Below are 24,627 nucleotides of genomic sequence, written 5' to 3'. Positions count from 1 at the left end.
ACTGGAGTACTCTAACGAACCAATCAGTCCTGAACAAGCACAGAGTGAGCAAAGGACACCGTGGGAACCTGACATCTCACAGGCAATTAATGTCTGTGAGTGCTTATCTGGCACCCAGTGCTCTGAGCTCTTTCTATGTATTAACTCATTTAACTCTTGCAAAACCAGGAGCGCTAAATCAGAGCTGCATCTGTACCCCCTTCCTAGAGCAAAATGGAAGCTTGGGGCAGTTAAGTGACTTCATCAAGGCAGCACTGCTGCAAGAGCCAGGACCCAAACCTGGGAGGGCAATTTTAGTCTGTACTCTGCAGCTTCCTGCTGGTGGACATGCATACAAAGGCGTGAGAAAGATTTCTTGAACTAAAACAACAAAAACAGAAGGCAGGCCACAGGAGCGCGTGCAGCGTATGCAGGACGTAGAAGCCTCACACCAAGCGGGGAGACACCCAGACAGGCCAGCCGGCTGCGGTCTGTTCTCCCGTGCCTCGGAGCGACAGGAACAGAGGTTGACCGTCCCTGTTCCAAAGGCTTGGGGCCTGGAAGGGGTCTGTGTGTCTGAATTCCCCAGGTTTTGGAATACATGTATACAGTCAACCAACTGAGAAACTCCAATTTGAAAGCCTGAAACCTGAAATCCTCCAAAAATCCAAAATGTTATGAACATCACGCCAGGGTCCCAGGAGGCCTGGCTTCTCAAGCTGTTCAGACTGTGGTTTCGGGAAGCTCCGTGCTTCCTACCCGGGTGGGCTGCTGCACCATTTGGAAGGCTCTGGCATCGGCTGGGCTGTAGGTCAGCAGCATTTCCTCTGAGAAGGGAGATGGGCTGGGTGCAGGATGAGCAGAACTGGTTTCCTCTGACTCTCAGATCCTGCGTGAGCTTCCACACCGCTGGGATAACTTACTGCTTCATGTTTTTCCTCGGTAAGTGTGTGCAGTTTTTTAAATACACAAAGCTATTTTTACGTGAGGGAGGGTGGAATAAAAGCCTTGCCTGCAGAAGCAGCATACTCTGAAAAAAGCAAACAGACGAGGCTCCCCCTTGAAATAAGCAGTTTGGAAGGATGAAGAAATGAAAGGAGGCAAAGAGCCTCGAGCCTGCGGAATACGCAGGCATCAGAAATGGGACCAGCCGAAGTAGAAAAAACCTGCACAGTGAACGAACATGATGAAACCAGGCAAAACACGTGTTTCTAAATCCCGTGTTTCACCGCTGTGGAAACCCGTGTGGAGGTTCCTCAGAACACGAGGACTACAAGTCTCACTCAACGCAGCTATCCCCTTCTGGATGTCTTCCCAAAAGAATTAAAAACACAGTACTTAAGTGATATATGTGCACCCCTGTCTACAGCAGCACAATTTGTAACAACCAGATCTTGGAAACAACCTAAGTGTCCATCAACTGAGAAATGGATAAAAAAGTTGTGGTATTTTTATACAATGAAGTACTACTCAGCCATAAAGAAGGATAAACTGGAGACTTATAGGTAAGTGGATGAACTTGAGAGCATACTCATTAGTGAAATAAATAAGACACGCATATATAAACATCATGTCGTCTCACTAGTGTGAGAAGCTGAAACAACGTACGTATATGTGTATGTGTATATATATGTATATAAAAACTGTTAAGATAGTTATACTACTGGTTTCTCTTGAGTTCACTAAAGAGAAAGATTTGTGCTGGTACTGTTTAGACAACTGAATGCAGATGTCTTGTGCTCGGGGTGAATGATTTGGGGATGACAATGTGCAATGTGTTGTACCATTGTTGCCCCAATTGCCATGTTTTAAAATTTTGTTTTAGTTTTTTCTTGAAATAAAATGGATTTTAAAGAAAATCTCATGTTTCAGTAATGAGGTGGCCTTGCATCTAAACAGACCCCCGGACAAACAGAGATGTACAAAGCAGGCTTTATTTCCTCGGGAATCATCAAAGGGAAGCGGAGGACATCGGTAACCCCCTCGAAGTCAGGTGGAGGGACAAGTCTTGGCTGGATAGGACTTTCTGAGAAGCAACGGTCGAGGAAGGGAAGTCTCCAGTCCACTCACAGAGTTGACGGGAAGACTGAGGGCCAGCAAGCTGGTGAAACCCTGGGCTGGCTTACCGCGTGCTTATTCACCAGGCAGCAGCATCTGCATGAGTTCTAAGGGAGCAGAGCTCTGAGCAAGCTGCCTGGTTCTGCGGGACGTCAATCTCAGGTGCTGGGGCTAACGCGGCGGAACGGCGAGGTCTCGCAGGATCTACGACCTTGCCCTTGCAGATTCTCAGCAGGCTCAGCCCACAGGGAGACACCACACCTGGCCACAGACACACACACCTGCAACACACCTGCAACCCCGGTGCTCCACACTCCAGATTCAAGCTCAGGCTGGGCAACTTCCTGAGATCTGTCTCAAAACAAAAAATAAAAGGGTGCTGGGACTGCAACTCAGAAGGCCATTGGTTCCAGCTCCAGGAATCCCAAGAAAGAGCCTCTGTCATGCCTGCCTGCTCCAGGCTGGGCTCCTGTGCGCCTGCAGCCACGTCCCCACGGAGTCCCAGCTGGCCTCACCCTCAGCTCTCTCCTGTCCACTGCTCAGCTGTCGTCTTTCAGGAGTCCACGCCTTCCTGCGCTCCCTGCTGTCACCACCCCACGACAGGCCACCGAGTCTCACTGGCTCACACCGCTGCACAGCAGCACAGCTGCCTCCCTGCTTCCCCAGGGCATCCTCTGGACTCCTGCGAAGGCCTCAGTATCCCTCTTTGCCCCAGGCCCAGCCCCTGCCTCCTGCGCAAACGCTGTGCAGCATGCTGCCCTCGCCCACTGCCCCTGCCTGTGAAGCCCTTTCCTTCACTCTAAGGTCCTCTTCCCCACAAGGCGAACACCCAACCACACCCTCTGAAGTGTCAGACTTCATCCCAACACTGTACGTCCCTTCACCACTTTGTTTTTTCCCCCCTTAGTGCTGATAGAAATCGATGTTCACATCTGTCATCCTGTTTGCTCTTTCTCCTCCCTGTGCTCTGTCCAAAGCTCCACTCTGAAGCTCTCTACGCTCCGAGCTCTACTCACAGAGGAGGCAGGTGAGAGCCCAGCGCTCCACATGAACAGTGTGGCTCAAAGCTCAGAATGTTAATACGCCAGAAATTAGACTGTGACTCCTTTCTCACAGCCCAGGAAATGACACATGGCCATGGCTAGACCCAAGCTGTCCTCCTCCGCAACAGACAGGTACTGAGGAACCTGTCAGAGTGCAAGGCCTTCAACCCAGAGCCTGAGCTCACAGCAGGGCTCTGGGACCTGGCCTCTCTGCACACTGGAGTTACATTCTTCCACCTGGAGGGGCCAACCCGGCAGCTCGAGAGACAGTGGTTCCAACCCATGTTTTTCCCAAGACAAATCAAAGCAGACGGTGCATTCGCCACATGGCACAGCCAGTGCACTGCAGAACCTCTCGTTTATGAGCTGATCAGTGGGGGCAGCGGCTTGCAATGCACTAGCATGTATTTCTACCCGTATCTTGAAGTCAACTTTTGGAGAAAAGGAGTTGGCAAGTAACCTGCAGGAGGGCATGGTCTCCCTGGCTCTCCCCACAAAGAAAATCCAGGGCGGACCTGCAGGGCTTTCTGGGCTGGGGGTCGGTGGCTTTTGGAAGATCCCTGGAGGAACCACGATTTAAACAGGTTAAAGACCACCAGGGAAGAGGTCAAGTCTCTACCTGAAGGGCTCCGATGCAGGGCTTCCAGTGGTTCTGTCCTCAAAACGCCACTGTGGGTCTATAAATTTGCATCAGTCATCTTTCCATCTATACAGCCTCACTCTGTGAAACAATTCTTTTGTTTCATTTTATCTCTAAACAATCCTGTCTAGGTACAGACTAGGTCTGGAATCCCAGCCCCGGCTCCAGGCACAGCCCTGCCGTGTGCACCAGACGTGTGCATGGGATGGCAATCTTGGGGGACACTCTGTGGAGAATCAGGAACACACCTTCCTAGGAGAAGCCCACATGGGCTGAGTTTCAGAAAAACAAAGCTTTAAAATGTAGGAGGATCCCAGGAGGAAGAAGAAACAAAGCCTTTGAAGGCACCAGGCCAAGCATGAGTGCTCTGTGTGGCCAGCCCTGAGTGCTGGGAAGGGCCTGGGGCCATGTGCGCACCAGAAGCCAGCTGTCCTGTGCAGCAGAAGTGGCTGCCTTCAAGCAAACAAACAAACAAACAAAGCTCTCTGCCCTGGAGGAGACAGGAAGGCAGTGAAGCTTAGAGCAGAACCCAGGTGTTTAGCGCTCTCCTTGGTCCTAAAAGCTGGAGGCTATGGTGGGGCCCCAGAGAGGGGTCTGCAGAAACCTGGACTTTGGAGTCTGGAACTCAGAGTGGGCTCTGGTGTTCACCAACTTAGCTGCTGCGGGAAAGCTACACAACCTTCTCAACCTGAGTTTTGGTGCCCTTGTTTTATAGGTGGAGAGGAAAGTGTCGCCCTTAAGGGCACTGTGAGGACTCAAAAAATATGGGACACACAGGATGTACGAACCAGTACCTGGCATCTGTGTGGGCCCTGGAACATCATCTCCGCTTACTGACGAGGAAATGTAAGGCCAGCCTGGGCCGACTCACAGTGCCACGGATCAAGGAAGAATTCAGACACCAGTGTGTTTCGGCAGAGGTCCAAAGGACCAAGGAACCCACGAGAAAGGGTCCCAAGCTGGAACCTCCCGGAAACATCTGTATTTGAACACTGAATAAAAATCCTAAGCCACAGGGACACAGACACAAAAGTTCTACATCTTCAGCATCAACGAAGACAAGTTTTACACCTATTTAGACCTTGAAAAAGGGTTTAAGAAAAGTAACCCTGTCTTGGGGGCTGGGGATTTAGCTCTGCGGCATAAGCGCCTGCCTTGCAAGCAGGCAGTCGCGAGTTCGATCCCTGGTACCGATAAAAAGGAAAAAGACCGGAAAAAAAAAAAAAAAAAAAAAAGAAAAGTAACCCTGTCTTCTTAGGGAACAATGCAGCCCACCCCAGCGATGAGAGAAAAACTCTTCACAAAATAATTCTACTTACGAGTTGTGGCAGGAATGACACTGTCAAAGTCATTACACTCAACACCCCCTGGGGATGTGGGGAGGGTGGGGCCAGGCAGAATCCCCTGCAGTCCCGGCTGAGTCAAGAGAGCTGCTTCAGTACAAGACTGAGGCCAGACAGGATGACAGGGAGACCCTGGCTCCCACCTGGCGCCAAGTGCACAAGCAGAGGCACTAATAGGAAAGGTGTCTGCCTGACGCCAAAGCATGAACAAGGGCTGGAACTGAGCGTGTGGGATGCCCTGCTGCGGGGATGTGAGGCAGGGCAAAAACTATGACCCGAGTGCCCAATTTCCAGGAGCACAGAGGATGAATGCAGAATGTGGGACACCCAGGAGACTGGCCCAAGCACACCAGAAAGGCAAGTGAAATAAAGGCTGGGCAGTGTGGAAAAGTGGGCAGCACACCACACCGCCTCCGGGATGTGAACGAAGCCTGCGATTCAGCACCTCGGCCGCACAGCGCACTGCCTGAGGGTGACCTCGGGTCCCCGGTTAAATGTGAAGGCTGACCGGCAGGGGCATTGCCTGACAGCAGCTGAGACACAGTCAGCGCCTCCGTGACGCTGTCCTTTCCACAGCTGAGGGAGGCAACGCAATGGAAGAGCTCCACAGGGTCTGTTGGGTTCCAGGGCCTCTGTGTGCACGCCCATCTGCACGCCTCTGCAGAGTGCGGGCAGGCGAAGCACCTCTGCCTCTCTACTTCACCCTTCTGAGACACCCTGCAGACGCCTGCCTTCCACCCCTAGGCAGGAGGGTTAGAAATGCCATCTGCCACAGCGGTGCTGTAGAGGGCTCATGCCTGCCCTGCTGGCGGCTACTCCAGCGGCACTGGGCTCACTCTGCCAAGAAACGGAGGGCAACAGCTGAGGGCTATTGGCTATGCCAGGGAGGGGTCAGTCTCCCCCACACATCAACCCATCTGATGCACCTGGGACCTCCCATGCCCCAAATGGGAAAACGGACAGTAATGCAGCCAAGTGACAGAATGAGCGCCAGGCCAGGTAACCCTCCAGACATGTGCTGTGGCATGAAAGGGTGATGCCAGCCCGTCCACCTGAGGGCTACCTGCCCCTGTGACCAACAGGTACTGTTGCTGCCATAAAACTCGGTACTGGGGGAACGTGCCGGCTGCCCGGAGCCTTCAGGGTCTTAGGTTTAAATCACAAATCCTCATCCCTTTTAACCTGCTGGTCATTATATACTGCCCTGTCCCACCATAATCAAAATCAATTTTATTTAATTAAATGAGCAGTACTCCCAGCTGGCCTGCTTGTTCGATTAAAAACTGCATTGAGGTGTCCATGAGGCCAAGGCAGGAGGATTGTTGCAAGACTGGGGACAACCTGGACTGCAGGGAAAACACTGTCTCAGAAAGACCAGAGAATGTTATTAAGAGTCCAACTACCTCTTCCTTTCACCTCTCTCTTGGATGGAGACGGACTCATCTCACTCACCAGTTGGCGTCTGAGGAACTGAGGTTCTGGGGTGCGCTCAGAACTTGCCTGGCACAGCAGCCCAGCCTGCAGCCCTGCACAGCCAAGAGCGCGGCCCTCCAGGACCAGGACCACACTGTCACTGTGTGATTTCCGCAATGGTTTTCAGGCCTCAGCTGTGAGTCTCCACAGTGTGCAGCTCCGACCACACACCAGGGGCACGGGACCTGGAGGGGCTGCCGTCACAGCACTGGCGATTAGGTTACCGAGCAGACGATGTTTCCTCGTTTCAGTGTTAGACTTGGGCTTGGGGCGGTATTTTAATGTCATAATAAGGGCCAATTGCCACGCACATGCATTAACTGTACTGTGCATTCTATATGTAGATCAGGCAAGGCCAAAGGTTGGACCCCACAGGCTGGCAGCTGTGGACCACTGAAGGGCACCTCGTCCCCCTTACCCACCTGACCTAGTCTGTGCAAGAGTTTTCTACTCTCTGTGTGCTCTGATCACCACTACAGACTCTAGCACTGAACAACAATTCCTATAAAGGAATTCTATGGAAACGTCTAAAATTAAGACTCTCAGGGTGAAAGGTAATTACTATTTAAGTGGACCCAAACATAAGCCATACTGGGTTTTGAGCATGTTAGAGAATTCGTATTTATTTTGTACCTGTTCTTGTTGTTTTGTTTATATTTTAACTTTACTAAAACATTAACTTCTCCAGTTACTCGATGAATGCTCAGCAAATGGAACTTTTAAATAAAATGTAATGTACCGTAAAGCAAATGAAAGCTCTAAGAAATTAAAATTAGGCCTCAGAAACTACAGTTCAGCTAGGGTGAAGCAGAGATTCGTGTCTGAGCCTCACTGTATCCCTAGTGCCCAGGGTGCAGATATCGGCAAATATTTGCTGAATTAAGGGCTAAACTGCAAGACTGGCTTTCACCCAGCTCATTACTGTAAAGATTTAATACGTTAACACTGGGCAAGGCTAGCAATTTCCACCGTGTGCACCTGTAGCTCCTTTCTACTGATAATACCGCTTTTACCCTGCAGAGTAAACTGAATGTCAGCTGCTTTTACTAATTTACTGGAGAAAAAACAACAGGTTCCAAGATCCCTCTGAGGGGTGGCGTGGGGCTTGGCCTCCACTGCCCCCACCCACTCCTCATTCATCCCCTGCCTCATTCATCCTGAGCCCTAAATTCTGCGTCATCCACTCTTGGGCTCGTCGGCTTTGTGACCTGCACGAGCCAGCCAGGTGTTCACCTATTGTTCCTGCCATTGTGTCCCCTATTTCGAAGTGCTTGGGACGTAACAGGTGAGCATGGTGACTGACACACACTTGTAACCCCAGCACTCTGGAGGCTGAGGCAGGAAGAGCACAAGTTTGAGGCCAGCCTGGGCTACCTCAGGAGACTCTACAACAAAAACAGGTATGAAGTAAGGAAGTGTTATCTAATGTGCTTAAACTAGGCAGGGTCCTTTTTTCCTGGCTTGACCAATTTTACCATCGGAAGAGAAGTCTTCCATTAAAAATAAAACACTTAAATGGACAGTGTTCTTTAAACAGTGAGCTTTATATAGAAAGGCACTAGAGAAAGTAAGGACGTGTATTTAAATAACCTCCCCACATCAGTAACACACCACCCAGAGTACTGGAGATCTCCAAGAAGCCTAGAAGGGATCAGGCATCACACTGATCACAGGGCTTGTCACTTCCTGTCCTAATTCTGTGATTCTCAAAAAGCACTTGTGCTTGGTAGACAGTCACTGACGGACACTTCTATAGACTTGTCTTGCTAAGTGAATTTTTGTTTTCATAATTGTCTTTTCATTGCACATTTTTACCTTCAACACTATTAGCACTGACCACACTATTAGCACTGGCTTCGGGCCTGACAAGGAAAATGGGGGCTGAGCCTCCTTGGTGTCCCGGAGACCCTGGCGCTGACTGTCTATCTGTATCAGTTCTTACAGGGCGGGCTGGTTCTGCCTGCATGGGACCCAGGAAAGCTGCAGCACATCCTCCTGGCAACAAGCGCACAGCCGTCCGAAGGTGCGAGCCCAGCCAGCAGCCCCAGCGATGCAGCATCGCCCGGGAAGGGGCCAGAAGCCGCTAGCGCCCTCTGCCCTCATTTACTGAGCTCCCTCCTCATTTACTGAGCTCCCTCCTGGCTGCAGGGAGACAGTTGCTGTTTTATTTTACAACATGGCACGAGCTGCTGATTGCTCAGGGGCGTATTTCATCGGCCCTAAAGCAGAACTTTTAAAATATGAAATTAAAGATCATTACCCTGGCTGATCTGGAGGAAACTGAAGCTTCAGAGGCAGAGCGGGAGGTAGGGGCAGGTCAGAGAGTGGCTGCTCAGTCCCACTGCCACGCACTGGACTCTCAGCTCCCATGGGGAGACCGCTACCTCCAACTGTGTGTAGGTAGCTGTCACCAAGTCATTGCGAATTGCAGGTATCACCAGCCATGTGCCTGTCACTCCAGTCGTCCTGGAGGCTGAGGCAGGGAGACTGCTTGACCCCAAACCGGGAACTCCACAAGACCTTGCCCCCAATTACAAAGGGGCTGGGGATATAGCTCAGGGCAAAATCAAAATCAAAACAAACCAACAACAAAGCAAAACAAAAAAATGAAACAAACTAGACATGGTATGAGACCTATATCCTGCTATCACAAAATGACCAGTGTAGCGACACAATTAGAAATTACACAATACTTTCTACACACGGATACATGAGAACACTCTTAGCTGATCCACCTACCAGGCACTAGAGACCTACACTGAGAGGTGCGAAATGAGAGGAAGGACAGACGGGGCCTTAAGTTCCCTTTGGCAGCGCTTTCCCAAGGCTTCCAGGGCCTAATCTCGGGCGGAACAGGAATCTGCAGTTCCGCTCGCCTGCACAACCTGCTTCAGAGCACGGCACAGCTGAGGGACCATCAGTGACCCTCGGGGGACAGGGATGCTAGGTGTTAAGTAGGGGTCAGCAGTGATTGTATCTGTACACAGCTATGGTGTAAGAATGGGGCCACAAGCCGGGCATCCCAGTGACACATGCCTGTAATCCCAGCACTTGCTGAGGCATGAGGATCCTTGTGAGTCTGAGGCCAGCCAGGGTTACAAAGTGAGCCCAAGGCCAGCCTAAACTGCACAGTGAGATGCTGCCTCAAAAAGACCAAAAAAAGAAAAAGGGAAAAAAAAAAAAAAAAGGAAGTAGGCCACAGCGGAGTGGAGCCAAGTGTCATAGGAACCTCAAAGGAGGTCACTTTGCTGACCAAACCAGGCAAGAGGAGGGAAAAGCAGAGCTTCCCCGTTGAGCAAGCTTGATTTTACAGATTTAAATAGGATAACCGTACATCCTGGTATGCAGAGAGCAGTCTTGCCTTCTCCCTGTTGTTTCAATATCCAAACTGGCTTAGCCTTTGGATTTTTCCATTTTTAATTACATGATTCAACACTGACCTAGACTAAGCCAGGGTGGGTTTCACATGCACTGTTTATATTCTTTGCTTCTGTCCAAAAACAGTTTAGTAGTGCTCAGGACACACAAGCTGGGAGCAGAGTTTTTGAGGCACCACATCATTAAAGGCAGCAGCAATACACTACCTGTTTTCTGGCCCTTTTCCAGGTTCCCAGCCACCAACAGCTCCTCAAGCATGCTGACAGGCCACAGGATGCAAGTGTCACAGCTCTGGAGCCTGCAGTGTGAGTATGAGGCATCCTCAGTTACTCTTCTGGTTGCTGAGACAAAATCTCACCACCCACACTTACGGAGGAAAGGTTCACTGCAGCTCACAGTTGGTAGTTTTCAGTCCACGGTCAGCTGGCTCCAAAGCAGGGTGGCACGTGACAGAGGCATCGCAGAAGGGAAACAGTCCACGGTGGGCAGAATGCAGCAAAGCAGCAGGAGGAGGAGGCCTGGCTCCTCTGTGTCCCTTTATGTCTGTCCCCAGGGTAGGGGTGACAGTGGCTTCCATTACCCACACCCAGAACTGTGCCACGCCTGTCAGTGCGCTAATGCGGTCATCACGCTCCCTCCACCCCAGCACTGCTCACCCGTGACCTCGCCACTTCTGAACCTTCCCGCCTAGGATGACGCAGAGGCTCTGGGGACATCCAGACACAGCCCTAACAGGCGGCAAATTAGGAGACGCGTCCTACAGCTCAGCCGCTTAGCAATGGTGGAAACCTTCACATCTGTCCTTGGCTGTTTTGATTGCTTTATCTGGCAATAGGCTTCTGTGGTGGCAATCGACTTAAAAATGAGAACGTAAAATCAATGAATAAACACTTGACTTCTCACTGCTGGCGGGTTAACAAGGAAGGCATAGTCTGCACCCCTGTCTACACTGGTCACAGGAACATAGCCCCGCCAGTGCCCCGAGAGCCAGAAGAACCCGGGATAAGCACTGATGCCTGTCTCAGGCTGCTCCCCGCGTAGACAGGGCCACAGGATTTCCACTCAGCAGCTGCAGTGGGGGCTCCATTTGGATCACAGGACTCTTTGGGTTTATCAGGCCATTTTTCTACACATAGAAAACCTAACACAGTAATAATCATAGGCCCCTTCGGTGGCGGAAGGATTTTATAGGCAAGCACACAGTTCCAGTTTTCAAACAAAAACTCGTAAGCTATGATGGCGTTATTTCCCCTGTTTCTATCCAATTCATGTACAAGGATCGGCACACTACAGCCTACGGGCCAAAGCCACCTCCCTTGTTCTGATCTCAGTGAGTGGCAATAACCAGGCAATAACATCTTGGGGTAAATGAAATTACATGAAATTCACATCGCACTGTTTGAAGGGAAGTTTCATCTGCACACAGCCATACTCATCATCTGCGTGTCATCTGTGGCTGTTTCCAGGTACCAGGACAGAAGTGCAGGTGCTGTGATGGGGATGTCCGGTCCACAAAAAATAAAGCATCTACCATCTGGCCCTTTACATAAAAAAGGTCTGGTGAATCCTGCCTCAGTGTTAAAACTTGCTTCCATTGTAAAAAATACTAAGTGTTCGGCGCATTTGTGTCTCTTTCTGCACTGCGGTGGGTGCCAGGAACTGGACCCAGAGCCTCGCCACGTGTGGCAAGGCCTCACCCTCTGTGTAGAGTATTATCTGTTTCACAATGGATATTCTTTCTTCTGTTCACCTGTAAAGAGGTCATGACCACCTTGAAAAGCAACTCAAGACTTGTGAAATGACCTGGATCCTCTTGTGGTGCACCCTTTACATGTGAACTGCACATTGTTCAACATCAGCTGGAAGGTGGGCATGGAGAGACAAGCCTACCATTCCAGCCTTCTGGGAGGCTGAGACAGGAAGACTGCAAGTTCAAACCCAGCTTAGGCCATTTAGTGAGATTGTCACAAGAAAATATAAAGTAAAATAACTAGCAATATAGGTCATTGTGAAGGACCTACACTGAATCAATCAATTTCCAGTACCAGGGAGAAAGAATAGCTGGGAATTTATCAAAATTTCTGAAAATAGGATTTTTGTTGCTGAAAAGTCAATTTCTAACACATTTGGCAAAGTGTAATGACTGAAACCAAAGTTTACAAATAAACATAGTGAAATTAATTCCCATACGATCAACTGGTGAGGGGCTGGGGATTTAGCTCAGCAGGGTGAGAGCCTGCCTGGCAAGCTAAAGTGGTGAGTTCAATCCCCAGTACCAAAACAAACAAAAACACCAAAAAATCAAGTGGTGAAAGCTGGGTATGGTGGTACACTCCTGTAATCACAGGACTCACTTGGAGGCTGAAGCAGGAGGATCGTTGCGAGTGTAAGACCACCCTGGGCTACAAAGTGAGCCCAAGGCCAGCCTTTTTAAGACCCTGTCTCAAAAAGACAAAAAAAAAAAAAAAAAAAAAACCTATATATATCTAGCAGTGACTTGAAAAGATGAATATTTATAACTAAAAATGCACAATTTAGGGGCGGTACTGGGAATCAAACTCAGGACCTTGTGCTTGCCAGGCAGGTGCTGTGCCACTGAGTTGTATCCCCAGCCCAAAAATGTACAAAAATCTTGAAATTCATTAAGTATGCTTTTAAAAGAATTCATTAAATATGTAAATACCTTAATTTGTGGAGCAAATCATTTTATAGAGCTATTTTTTAGTTGGATAAAGACCATAAATTTTACAACATCTAAATTTAGCCTGACATTCAAAAGAATGAAAGAGACAATTTACTTGACGGTTTTGTCTTGTAAAATTTTTTGCTAAACAAAGGTACTCTGACATACAAAAAGTGCTTGAGAAATATTATGAGCTGAATATCATCTGTCTCAATTAAAAAAAAAAAAACTATGAATATTTTCCCTTTAAAGAAGTTGCTCTCAACTTACCAGCTACCCTAGCATCAAGGGTATTTTCTCCAAATAAAAATAAGATACTGTACAGAGAAGAATAAACTAAATGAGAACATGTGTATTAACCTGAAATAAACTTGACTGAGCACAGAGAAGCTGAGGTCAGCTCTGAACGCCGTCCACGGCCCTACCTTCCTGTCCATCCTGCACTGATGCCAATGCTGCCCAGGGGCGTCCAGGAGGTCAAGGGCAGTTTCCAGCCCACTTCGGCTCCACCTGCCTTCCTGTGAATTAGCTCCTGATGTATAAGGGGTCGGCCTGACTTCCCTACTTCATGTGGGTTTACCGTGGCGGTAAACTCATTTCCGACCTGTATCTTCGCCTCATGCTGGGCTTCTCACAGGCTGCATCCCAGCCAAGCCCACGAAGGCAGAAAGCGAGCTCCAACCAGAGCCGAGGGCTGCTGCCTGTGCTGATCACCAAGAGCCCCCTTTACCACAAGTGCTAGCGCTCAGTGCAGGCATGGCTGTTTCTCCAGTGGTCACCCAGCTGACCAGGGGTCACACATCACCAGGCCAGGAAAGGTTCAAGTTCAAAATTCACGTGTGGTTTCTACCGCATGCATACTGCTTTTGTGCTGTCTCAAACTTGGAAACTCCTAAGTGAGAGCAGGTACCGGAAGGCCACCAACGGCGGCAGCTCTCCAGGACTGTGGCTGAGTGAGGACAGGAAGGCCAAACCACCCACCTCTTCAAACCCCAAAGGAAAGTGCACCGCCTGTCCTCCGGCTGTGCTGCTGAGCTCAGCACAGCCCTGGAGAGGCGCCACCACACACAGCACCGCAGGAGACCAAGACTAACACTACTCCTGCCCTGCTCTCCGAGGCCAATGCACACTCACACCTCACACTCGATGCGCCCTCCCAGGGGCGCCTGTGGCGACAAGTCGTAGGGCCACTGCTAGCGAGGAGGTGGGCGCACACAGGAGGGGTCGCGCTCCTGCCCTGCTGCAGGTCCCTTCTCCCCTGTGCATCTTCTGCATTGGAGCCACGATGACGGCCAGGGCACCAAAGGCTTGACAGGCCCCAACTTCTCTGCAGGACTTCTTCACTACCATCTCTTTTTTGCATAATGTTTATGTGCAACTTACTTTTTCCCTGTTGTATGGTGACATACACAGAAAAAAAAAAAACCCTATCATTTTAATGAGCAGTCTCTTAAAAGATCTGGGCAGGACAAAGCACTTATTGCAGAAACAGGAGAGGAGGGCAGACAGCAAGTGCCCTGCTCCCTGGTGGACACCCAAGAACAGGTGGCAGCTCTGGAAAGCGAGCAGCAGGCCCACTCTGTGGGGCCCTGGAGGGAGAAAATAAACGCCGAGGGGTGCGGGATAAAGTGAAGCAGATGGGCAATTACCACACTGGTTAACCCTCAGCTCCTCCAGGGGCTGCAACTCTCAAAGCACAGCATAAAATGACTGAAACCCACTCTGGGTTCCGGAATACTTGTTTCTACTTTACAGTCACGGGTAACATTTTTGGCTGACACAGAAATCAAAGTCGCATGAATAAGTAATTTTAAAGTTCCCAGATCAAAAAGCACCACTTAGAAAAAGAAACTGCACATTCAAGGCATTCACTGGTTGTGGCTGCCTACCAGTAAAGACTGCTGCGGTGGACTTAGTGGGGGCAGCCTGCACTAGGGTGCGGCAGGACGTGGCAGAATCACCAGTGCCATCTGCAGTCCTGGGAGTGGCAAGAGCATGGTGAGCCTCCTGCTGCTGGCGGCACAAGGGTGAACAGTCGTGGTGAGTATCATCGAGGCTGAGGGCTGACAGGCTGGTGCGGGGCTGAGCCCCTTGGGCGGACCTGCGACACGAACATCTCTTGACTGCTGCCCGCAACCACACCGAAGGAGGGTCAGGAACCCAGTGGAGTGGGTTCCCCAGCACAGATTCTGCTGAGCAACAGCAGAATCAATTTTATCCCAGCCATGGAAACGAGTCACGGTTAGGGCCCAGAAGTCACTGGTGATGTGGCAATTCAGTGTGGTAAGAAAGCTCTGGGGTGCATTCCTCGCTTTCCTTCCCAGCCCCCGGCCTGACTTTCCAGCTGGGGTCCCTGCTTCCTGGTCCGGGAGACAGCAGAAGACCCTGTCCACAGTGATTGTGCAGGTGTGTCCTAATGACTGGGGGCTACCCCAACAGGAAAAGTGGGGACACTGGTAAAAAATAAAGGCACCCCAAGGTGAATGCCCACAGATACCTGTCTGGGATAACAGATCACACAGGGGAAACACGCATGTGGAAGCTCTGAAGAGAATCTTTGCAAAATCAGCACATCCAAATGCACCCAGGAGCAGGGGGAAAAAGAGTGCAAATTACCAGGACTCAGCTTCCAGCCTAGATTCAGTACAAGGCTGGCGGACTGAAGAGATGCTCTGTCACCGAGTCAGTATGCGAAGAAGGGAGACTTGTTTGTTTCATTTCCCTCCAGGTATCCAAGAAAAGCTGCGTCAAACACCAGCAAAGCACAAGCAGAGCAACAGAGACTTCAGTGACCACCTGCAATGAGGACATAGTGCATTAACCTTTCAAGAGCCTTATAAAACACGGAAAAGGGTTAAAACTGGACACCTACTATTAAGATACTGCAGCATTCAAATGTCTAGTTTCCAACCCCTTCACAAGTCATAAAGGGAAATTATAAAGTATGGCTATTAAACAGGAAAAAATAAACTTAACAAAAACCAGCCAAAAGAAAGTCTGGACATCTGACGGACTGGACAAGAGAACTGAAATCAACTCTCTTTAATGTACTCAAACAGCTAAAGGAAACAAAGAACTAACAGAAATCTGGAAAAGCACCTATGAGCAAAATCAAGAGAGAGAAAACTATATACAAGAATCTAGGAAACATTTGAGCTGAAAAGTACAAAAATTGAAATTAAAAGTTCACTAGAGAGGTTCAACAACCTCTCTTGATTGTGTAGAAAGTTTAAAAAAAGTTCCAAAGACTAGTACAATATTCATAATCAAGCTGAACAATTATGGGAGACCCAGAATGAGAAGAGAGAGAAGTAGAAAGATTATCTGAAGAAATAATGGCCAAAATACCCCAAAGTTGAGCAAGGACATGGATTTATAAGCCCAAGAAGATCAATTATTTCAAAACAGGAAAAAGTCAGAGACTTACTTGAAAACATTACTACTGGAAGCTATTTTTACAAGAATAATGCTAAAAGCCATGATTCAACTGCACACAGGATATAAACAGAGCCTTTAATTAGATTAACAGCTTACTTCTCATCAGAAACTAAGAGGAACAGCTAGAAAGCAAAGGCAATGACAATCTCCATGCTTCACAGAATGATCTTCAAAAAAAGATTATCTGCAGATAGAAAGCTTGGGTGGTTCATCATCCCTAGACTTGCCCTGCAAGAAATGTTACAGGCAGGCAGTCCTTCAAGTAAAACATGATAAACCAGGCATGAGGACACATGCCTACCATCCTTGCACTTGGGAGGCTGAGACAGGAAGATCACCAAAAGTTTGCGGCCAGCCTGGGCTATATAGTGAATTCAAGGTTAGGATGAACAATCCAGCAAGACACTGTCTTGTAGGAGAGGCGGTGGAGCATGCCAGACAGTCACTCAAAAAAAGAAGTTCTCCAGTAATGGTAGACACATAAACAAATAGAAAAGAGTATTGCTTACTTTAGTTATAAATCCATTTTTTATTTCATACATGATTTTAAAATAAATGCATAAAAAGTCACAAGCCCAATGCATTAGGCATACAACATACACAGACATTTCTGACATGATAAACGGGGCAGACATTTGTATGTACCAATTCAAATTACAGTTATGAGACGATATCTTTAAAAAGACAAGGAAATAAGAGGGAAATTAAACCCACTATAAACAAAATTCAACTATTCATATGAAGCAATAATTGAGGAAATGAGGCACAAGAGATGTATAAGTCAGAAAACAAACAGCAAGAGCTGGGGATTAGCTCAGTGATATAAGCGCCTGCCTTGCAAGCGTGCAGTTGTGAGTTGGGTCCCCGGTACTAAAAAAGAAAAGAAAACAAACAGCAAAATGGAACAAGTCCTTTCTTATCAGCAATTATTTTATATGTAAATTAAGCTTTTTCTTATAAAAGCGATTGGCAGGATGGATATAAAGACATGGTCTAACTACCAGTGCTCTACAAAAGACATTAGATTCAAAACCACAAAAACCCTGAAAATGAAAGCGTGAGAAAAAAGATACTGCTTATGTAACCAAAAGAGAGTTGGATTGTTGCTAACAGGTCAGATACAGGAGTCTTTAAGTCAAAACTGTTACAGGAGAGAAAAGGCAATGATACAAAGGCCAATCATAACAATTGCAAACATATGTGTGCCAAGCCCTAGGGCTCCAAACTACATAATGCAAACACCAACAGAATGGAAGGGAGAGAATTTCCCAACAATAAAGTCAATCACTGCTTTCAATAGAGAACAAAACATTTACACACAGCTCACTGAGGACACAGAGAGCTGAACAGCATCATAAACCAACAACCTGACAGACAAGTCCAGACACCTCCGTCCAACAAACAGAAGACACTGCTGGGAGGTTATGAAGACTACTCCCTGTATCCCGAGAGAAGCTAATCCAACGCGCTACCATTTGTTCAGGAACGCTGGGGAATCCTCTTTCTTTTCCTCCCTACTTCTGAAGAGGTCCGTGGTGATGGTGTCCTGCGGCAGGTTTCGAAAATCTGTAGTCTGCAAGGTATCTGCTCACTCAGGACATCTAGATTCATCCATGAAAGGTGGTAGTAAAGAAGAGACGGCCATGAGCAGGACCCGAAGCCCCAGGGCCCTACTCGCGCACTGGGGTTCTCGATGTTGTCTGCACAACCCAGACATGAAATGACCTGAATGAAAGGAGCTCTGAGCTCAGTGAGTGGACAACAGGATCACAGCCCACGCTGGTCAGCGGAGACACAAACAACAAGCAAGCAAGAAGTTACCACGGAAACTCAGTCGTGGCAGAAGTGCCCGAGGAATGCTGAGGCGATCTGATCCGCCTTAATTTCCGTATTAAATTTTGTTGTTATAGTCAAACAAAGTCACAGAATATTTTGCACGTGAAGAAGAGGATGTGGATTTTGTTCTATCGGATGGAAGCAGGGTCTGTCTGAAGGCTAACTCCATTACTCAGGGAGGCTGTGAGGACATTTCCCCCAAGTTAACACTGCAGCTCTGGGCCTTTACACTTTATTTCAACTGAGTGAGGGCTGTTCCATTTTAAAATAACAATAAAGTGAACTTCTTATCACTTTGCTGCCAGTAGGAGAAAGTCTTGATAATCCACCAAACTAAAGCAAACAGTTACAGTGCCATGACATGACATGACTGCCAACTGGAGTGTGTTGGCAGACTCTGGGAGAGGCGCCTGGACCTCGAGGGCGCCGACCTGGCCCACAGCACACTGCGGAGCGCGAGGGCTCGGCTGCGGCTGGAGGAAGTGGCTCTGGTCCCCGCCTCCCTCCTCCGGGTTCTGCTCCTTCCTGCTTCAGCTTAGCTCTCTTTCTGCCAGGATGCTCTGCCTCACCACGGCTCACACTCAGCCAACTGTGGATGGATGGGAGGCACATCGCCCGCAAGCTGCATACAGCAGGTGCTCCATCTCTGGGAAAGCTGGCACACGGTGGGTTCCAACTGGATACAAGGGAGTTAGTTTAAGATACAGCTCCAAAGCTGTTAATCCTAAATCCTGACATTTTCTCCAAATTAGCACTGCAGCTTTGTGCTTTTGTATTTTTATTTCAGTTGAGTGGTATTCCACTTAAGAGTAGTAACAAAGTGAACTTCTAAAAATAAAGAAAGAAAAAAGTAAATGGTAACAGTGTGGGTGATAAATACAATGTTGAATAACAGCAAAAGCAATAGTTTAATTGAAACTGAGCCAAATTATGACATAGATCCACATTTTAATCCATACAATTCCTAAGGGGTACACTTTGAATTATTCTAAACCATGAATGTAACTTGGGGCATCATGGTGGTTAAAATATACCCAGTCCTGACTTACTAATGAAAACATGTACTTCAAAATAACAGCAGCTGGGCGTACCTCTCCGAAGCTGTCCTGGGGGAATAAAGGAGGTAATCTCCGTGTTCACCCACGTGGTACACAACAAACGCCAAGGTGTGTGCACCTGTGTCAAAGTATAAATGGGTGACTTTTATCCATGTTATGGCCTGTGTTCCACTTTTGTGTATTTATAATCCTGTATTACAAGTTTTCTTTTTATTTATTTATTTGTAGAATCTCCCCAATTCAGTACAACGCTCCATGAAAATTCACTTTTACAACTTGGGGGAAAAAACTGGAAGTGAGTTGTCAGGTGATTCTGCAACAACGAAGACTTGGATCATGTGAGCCAAAGAAGTTAGCATCATACGTTGGAGAAGCACAGCATTAGGACTTCGATTTAGATGAGGAAAAACACAGTAATGTCAGGAAGTAGCCAATGGTTACAATGTCACAAAAGGGTCATATATTCCCCAATGATGCATTAGAACTAAGTCAGAACATATTACTAGGTTCTTGCGAGGGGTGAAATTTATTGAATGGAATGCCAGTGCTGCCAAACATCACAAGAAACTGTGGTAAACCAGACGTGGTGGCACACTCCTGTAATCCCAGCACTTGGGAGGCTGAAGCAGGAGGATCGCTGCAAATTCAAGACCAGTCTAGGCTACAAAGTGAGCCCAAGGCCAGCCTCAACTACACAGGAAGGCCCTGCCTCAAAAAGTAAAAAGAAAAGAAAGTCTGTGATGGATGATATGTTACAAGATATTTTGAAATACGCTAATAATGAAATACAAATAAAACATTCTATATGCATCAACAGTAATACTCAAGCCTATATTTATCATGACATTCCACTATCTGAACTAAAAGCCTTCCAAGCAGCACTGTACCACTCTAACTGCTGAAATTTAAAGGATTTGTGCAGAAGTGACAGATGTGGTGTTGAGATTGGAGAACAATAATGACACTCAAAGAGAGCTGGTTTCATTCAAAATTGCCCAGTTTTGACAATGAAAAGACCTGCCAAGAAAGAAAAACAATCCAACCGTTTGGCTGCTATTCGTTCATTTGCTGAAAGCTTTGTTTTGCGCTGTAAGCAGGGCACACACCCCTGAACACCTGACACCTGACAACTTGCAGCCCTTTGCAGTTGTTGTAGTTCTTGGCAATATATGTCAAATAAATCTTCCAAATATGATACAAAATATATGCCCCGGTAGATGCAAAGCCATTTTTATACCTTGAATTTGGAAATTTATCCTGGAACTCAGCCACCAGATCTTTATTCCTGCAGTATAAACCATATGACATATGACTCTGTGAACAGACTTCGTGCACCTATTTCAAAAGTAACCCAAATGTCACATTTGACATCTGCTTTATAAGTTGCCCACTGATATCACATTTGTTAAACAAAACAAAACAAAAAACAAACCATTAGTTGACCAACACAGGAACTATTTGAAGAACAAAGTGAAGATTCATGAAAATACATATCAAGTTCACAATGGAGACATGTATAGTAGTTTTTGGATTTCAGAAAGATACGACACTGGGCTCCTACATGGTGAAGAAAAACCAGGTAGTACTGATACTGTCAACATGAAGCCATAATGGTAAGACTGGCAGTGAGGCCAAGCTCGGTGGGGCACACCTACAATCCCAGCACTGGGGAGGCTGAGGCAGCAGGGTCCCGTGAGCTCAAGGTGAGGTGATGCTACACAGTCAGTTCACCGCTATCCTGGACTACATGTGAGACCCATCTCAAAAAATCAAAGACAGTGAATCGTCAGATGAAGTCAGAAATGGTCACATTTCACAAAACAAAAGGCGGAATAGATGCTGTTGAGAATTATATGATGCAACTATGACGTCACTCAAAACACAAAGCACTGGCCAATGTTGTGTTTTACTGCATCCTAAACACATCAGGCATAGTTTCGTAGTTTAAAAAGAAAATAACAAGCACAAAATATCACAGAGAACTTTTCTTAAGAGGACTGGGACCTGAAACTGATAGATGATCAATGACAGCTGAGGAAGAACAATATGTACCTACCCAAAGAACTCCGCCAAGAATTCTGGAGCAGACCAGGGAGCAGACAGGTGCAACACCACAGAACCTCCTGAGGAGACCTGAAGACCAGCCGGATGTCAAGGCTGTCCTACCCTTTACAGAAGACGGGCAGACAAAACCCATGTGGTGCGTGCATATGGAACATGCCGTGTCACGTGTGAAAACTGCTCTGGGTGTGCTAACTGAAGCAAGGTTATTTCTGTGGTATTTTATATATATTCTCACTGTAGTTCATGTAGGTATTTATTTCTGCTGTTATTTTTTAGATCTTGTAAGCAAATAAACAGTTGATGTTGAAATGGTGATGTTTACTCTACATACTCATTACGTCTTAAAAATTTAATATTTTATTTGTTAAGTATAGACTGTTTAACAAAATAAAACTCAAAGCTAAAGTTAATAATTCATCAATAGCAATATTTCTAAAAAAAATAAATGTGGGTGTTATGTACCCCTCGTGATGCTTCTTCAAATGCAAGTTGGCATGCTGTCCCTTAAAACACATGGAATGGCCTGTAAATCCTAGGGTAACAGAGAAGGCCCCCTACCACCAAGACACTTCAGTTTCTTAGCTGCCCAGGTAATGTAACAGCTCCTGGTCCAGATCCAGTTGTTCTGTCTCTTAGAAACGGCTGGTCACTGGGAGGCACCGCTGGTCACTGTGAGGTACACTGTGTAAACCGATCCCCCGTCAACAAGCCCCTCCGCCTCTGTGCTTCCTGCTTGCTTATCCTGTATAAGCTCTAGACCAGCAGAAACCGGGGCCTGATATTCTGGGAACGATCCTGATCAGTGCCTGTTGACATGAACAAATCTGCCTCCACCCCGGTGGGGTTACTGCTCACTATTACACTAACGCTCTGGTGAGCTGAAGCAGGCTTGGACTTCAGTGACTCAGTGCAATCCTACTTCAAAATCAAAGCAAAACAAAGCAAAGCAAAGCACTGTACGGAAACCACGGAGCACTTCTGCACAGAAACTACCCCATGGCGATGAAAACCACCTCTCCTCTGATTTCCACTTTACACACGTGAACATCTCACTGAGATGAAAAGGTAACCAAGAGATTAACTATGATAAGGTGAAAGGAGACATACTAACAAGATTAAGTGCAAGGCTAGAAAATACAAACATGATTCAATTGCTTTTTTGTTTTTTTCAACAGGGTTTCGCTATGTTGTTCAGGCTGACTTAGAACTCACTCTGTAGCCCAGGCTGGCCTCAAACTTGTGCCCAGGTAATAAAAGAGCTGGGTCACAGGTGTGTGCCACCACATCTGGCCAACTGCTACCAATCTGATCAGTTCAGTGCGCACCCAGTACGGAGATGGAAACAGTTCTGACTCAGGTTTACAGGCTCGGGATATGAGGCAGGGCTTGCGCGTGTCTCTAGGTTTCCAAGTGTTGCACTACCCCAGCTTTTCCAGTGCCCCCCAGGCCTCCGCTCGCTCGCTCTGTGGTGCCCGCTATGCTTTTTAGCTCCAGGGACAGTTTCCACCCACGCGGTAAAGCCATCTAAGTCACCCTGTAGGTGTCATTTCTCTTCTTTCTCAACACGCTCACAGGGACTTGGTTTAATTTGATCCTATTTTCCTTCTCTGCGAAGTCTCAGTGCCCACCCAGCCTTTCAAACACAAGACAAGGAAGGGCAGCAGGACCCACGGGCCCCAGGGGGATGGCTGTCAGCTCTGGTGCGTCTGATTCCTGCATCCCGCTCACAGGGACAAACTTAGCACCCTGAAAAGCCGGAAGGAACCGGAATCCAACCATGGGGGAGCTGGTCTTTCTTTGCCATGGCAAACACTGGGTTTAGAACCTCCAGTTAATTGTTAAATGAATTAACACCTGAGTCTAACATGTACTACACACAACAAAACCACAGGGCTCAGCAGAGGTAAGAAAGAGAGCCCAGCTCCACGGCCCACCACAGGTAAAGGTTCATTTTTAACGTCTCTTGGACCTTCAAAGAGTAAAGTGGCTACTTTTAGTCATGATTGTCAAGTCACAGAATCTTCGGGACCCCAAACAACAGACAAATAGCACAACTGCTTAAGACAACCTTGACTCTACCCGTTAGGGGAGTGTCTGTGCTCTCCTAGGGTAGATCTAGATCCCTCCACGGTTCCCGACGGTTCTCTGCATATGCTGGGGATCAGTCACTCGGCAATGCAGGAAGAGAAGGATTAGGGGCCAGTCCCCACCACCACCACGTACACGCTCGGGCAGTGACAGCCCCTTCCCCTCTGTCTCGCCTGACTGGCCTTCCTCAATGCCCTGTCCGCTAGTCAGTCCACACTCACCGCTGTGAACCGGACTCTTTCCTTTCAGCACTGCAGGATGCCCAGCCCGTGTTCCCTGGACAGCAGCATCCAGCCCGGGGATGGTTCATCCACCTCCCATCCTGGAAACCACTGCCCTGAACACCTGCTCACGGGCCATGAGGAAACAGGAGAACAAAGCACAGAGAAGAGGTGGAGTCACCAGTGTGCCGCCCAAGATGGCCTCTGAGTGACATGCGCGCCCCAAAAGGTTACAGGGTGCTAACCAAGGAGGGCTGAGCAGAGCCGCGTGGTGAACTCTGAGGCATGGGGGTCACATCATGCCGGAAAAGCGGACACACAAGTGGGAGCTTCCTCTGTTACCCAACTAGGAAAAACTCAAATCTGAGGGTTGTTTATGAGGGAACAGGAGAGAGGATACACACGCACAATCAAGCAATGCCCCTCACAAAATAATGCCCTAAAAACATAGAGCACTGTGGCCCCAGAGTACCTGGAAGGGACAGGCCTGGAACCCCCTCGGCACACAAGTCCCTCATGCAGAGTTCGCACATCCTCCTGCACACTTTAAATCACTCAGAGACCACTTGGAGCACTTAGCCGGGTGCAGAAGCTGTCAGCAGCTGCAGCGCTGGTGCCTTTGGGGAATAATAGCAAAAATGTCTCCACGCGTTCAGAAGGTACCAGTGTTTTGATAGTTTCACTTCACAGCTGGCTAAATTCACAAACACAGAGCCTAAGACAGAGAGGGGCCAGCTGTGCCTTCGTGATCAAGGTGAATGATTAGATTTACCAACAACCTGCAAACTGCAGCACGCGCATCTCGGGGGCCAGGAAGGCGCCCCAGTCCCAGGGCCACACACAGACTGCAGCATCACCCGGCACCCAGTAAGGCTCACAGCACAAGTGCAGGATAGAGGCAGCCGCAGCAAAGTGACGTCGCTGGAGTTAACACGGGTTTTTGCTTTGTGCTGTTTTAATGGTTCTGATGAGGGAATCCAGGGCTAACATTCTGAAATCCGTTCTTTTAATGCTAAGACAGAGTTGGCTTACCTTTCATATCACTCAGCATTTACAAGAGTACAAGTGTGCTTGCCTCCTGAAGAAAGTAAAAGCCACACACAAAACAGAACAGCAGAGGATGAGTAAGAAAACAGAACACCGGCTAAATAAGATGTCACACAGCTGTAGTCCCAGCACAATGGGAGGCTGAGGCACGAGGATCACAAGTTTGAGCCCAGTCTGGACAACTCAGTGCCTTAAAATAAAGTGTCTCAAAATAAAAAGGGCTTAGGATACAGCTCAAGCAAAGGGCCTGGCTTCAATCCCCAGTACTGTCAAAAACA

At 47.9% G+C, this 24,627-nt stretch overlaps 1 protein-coding gene across 5 annotated transcripts in view; it reads right to left on the bottom strand.

Annotated features, from left to right (window-relative positions):
- Positions 1–24,627, bottom strand: part of Cdyl (chromodomain Y like) — a 201,804-nt gene that overhangs the window by 74,977 nt on the left and 102,200 nt on the right. For 2 of the 5 annotated variants that reach the window (XM_063259814.1, XM_013151474.3), the window contains exon 1: positions 10,121–10,249. The exons of the other annotated variants lie outside the window; for them this stretch is intronic. In XM_063259814.1, the coding sequence (XP_063115884.1) occupies positions 10,121–10,234 (114 nt within the window). In that variant the 5' untranslated portion in view covers positions 10,235–10,249. Of the gene's footprint in view, positions 1–10,120; positions 10,250–24,627 lie in introns of those variants that run through there. 5 annotated transcript variants of the gene reach the window in all.

This window comes from Cavia porcellus, unplaced genomic scaffold, assembly GCF_034190915.1.
Source record: "Cavia porcellus strain 051 isolate PalLab524CR breed Dunkin Hartley unplaced genomic scaffold, mCavPor4.1 scaffold_13, whole genome shotgun sequence".
Taxonomy (NCBI): Eukaryota; Metazoa; Chordata; class Mammalia; order Rodentia; family Caviidae; genus Cavia; species Cavia porcellus.
The sequence above is the reverse complement of the archived record's forward strand: the minus strand, read 5'-3'. Positions and strand labels throughout refer to the sequence as shown.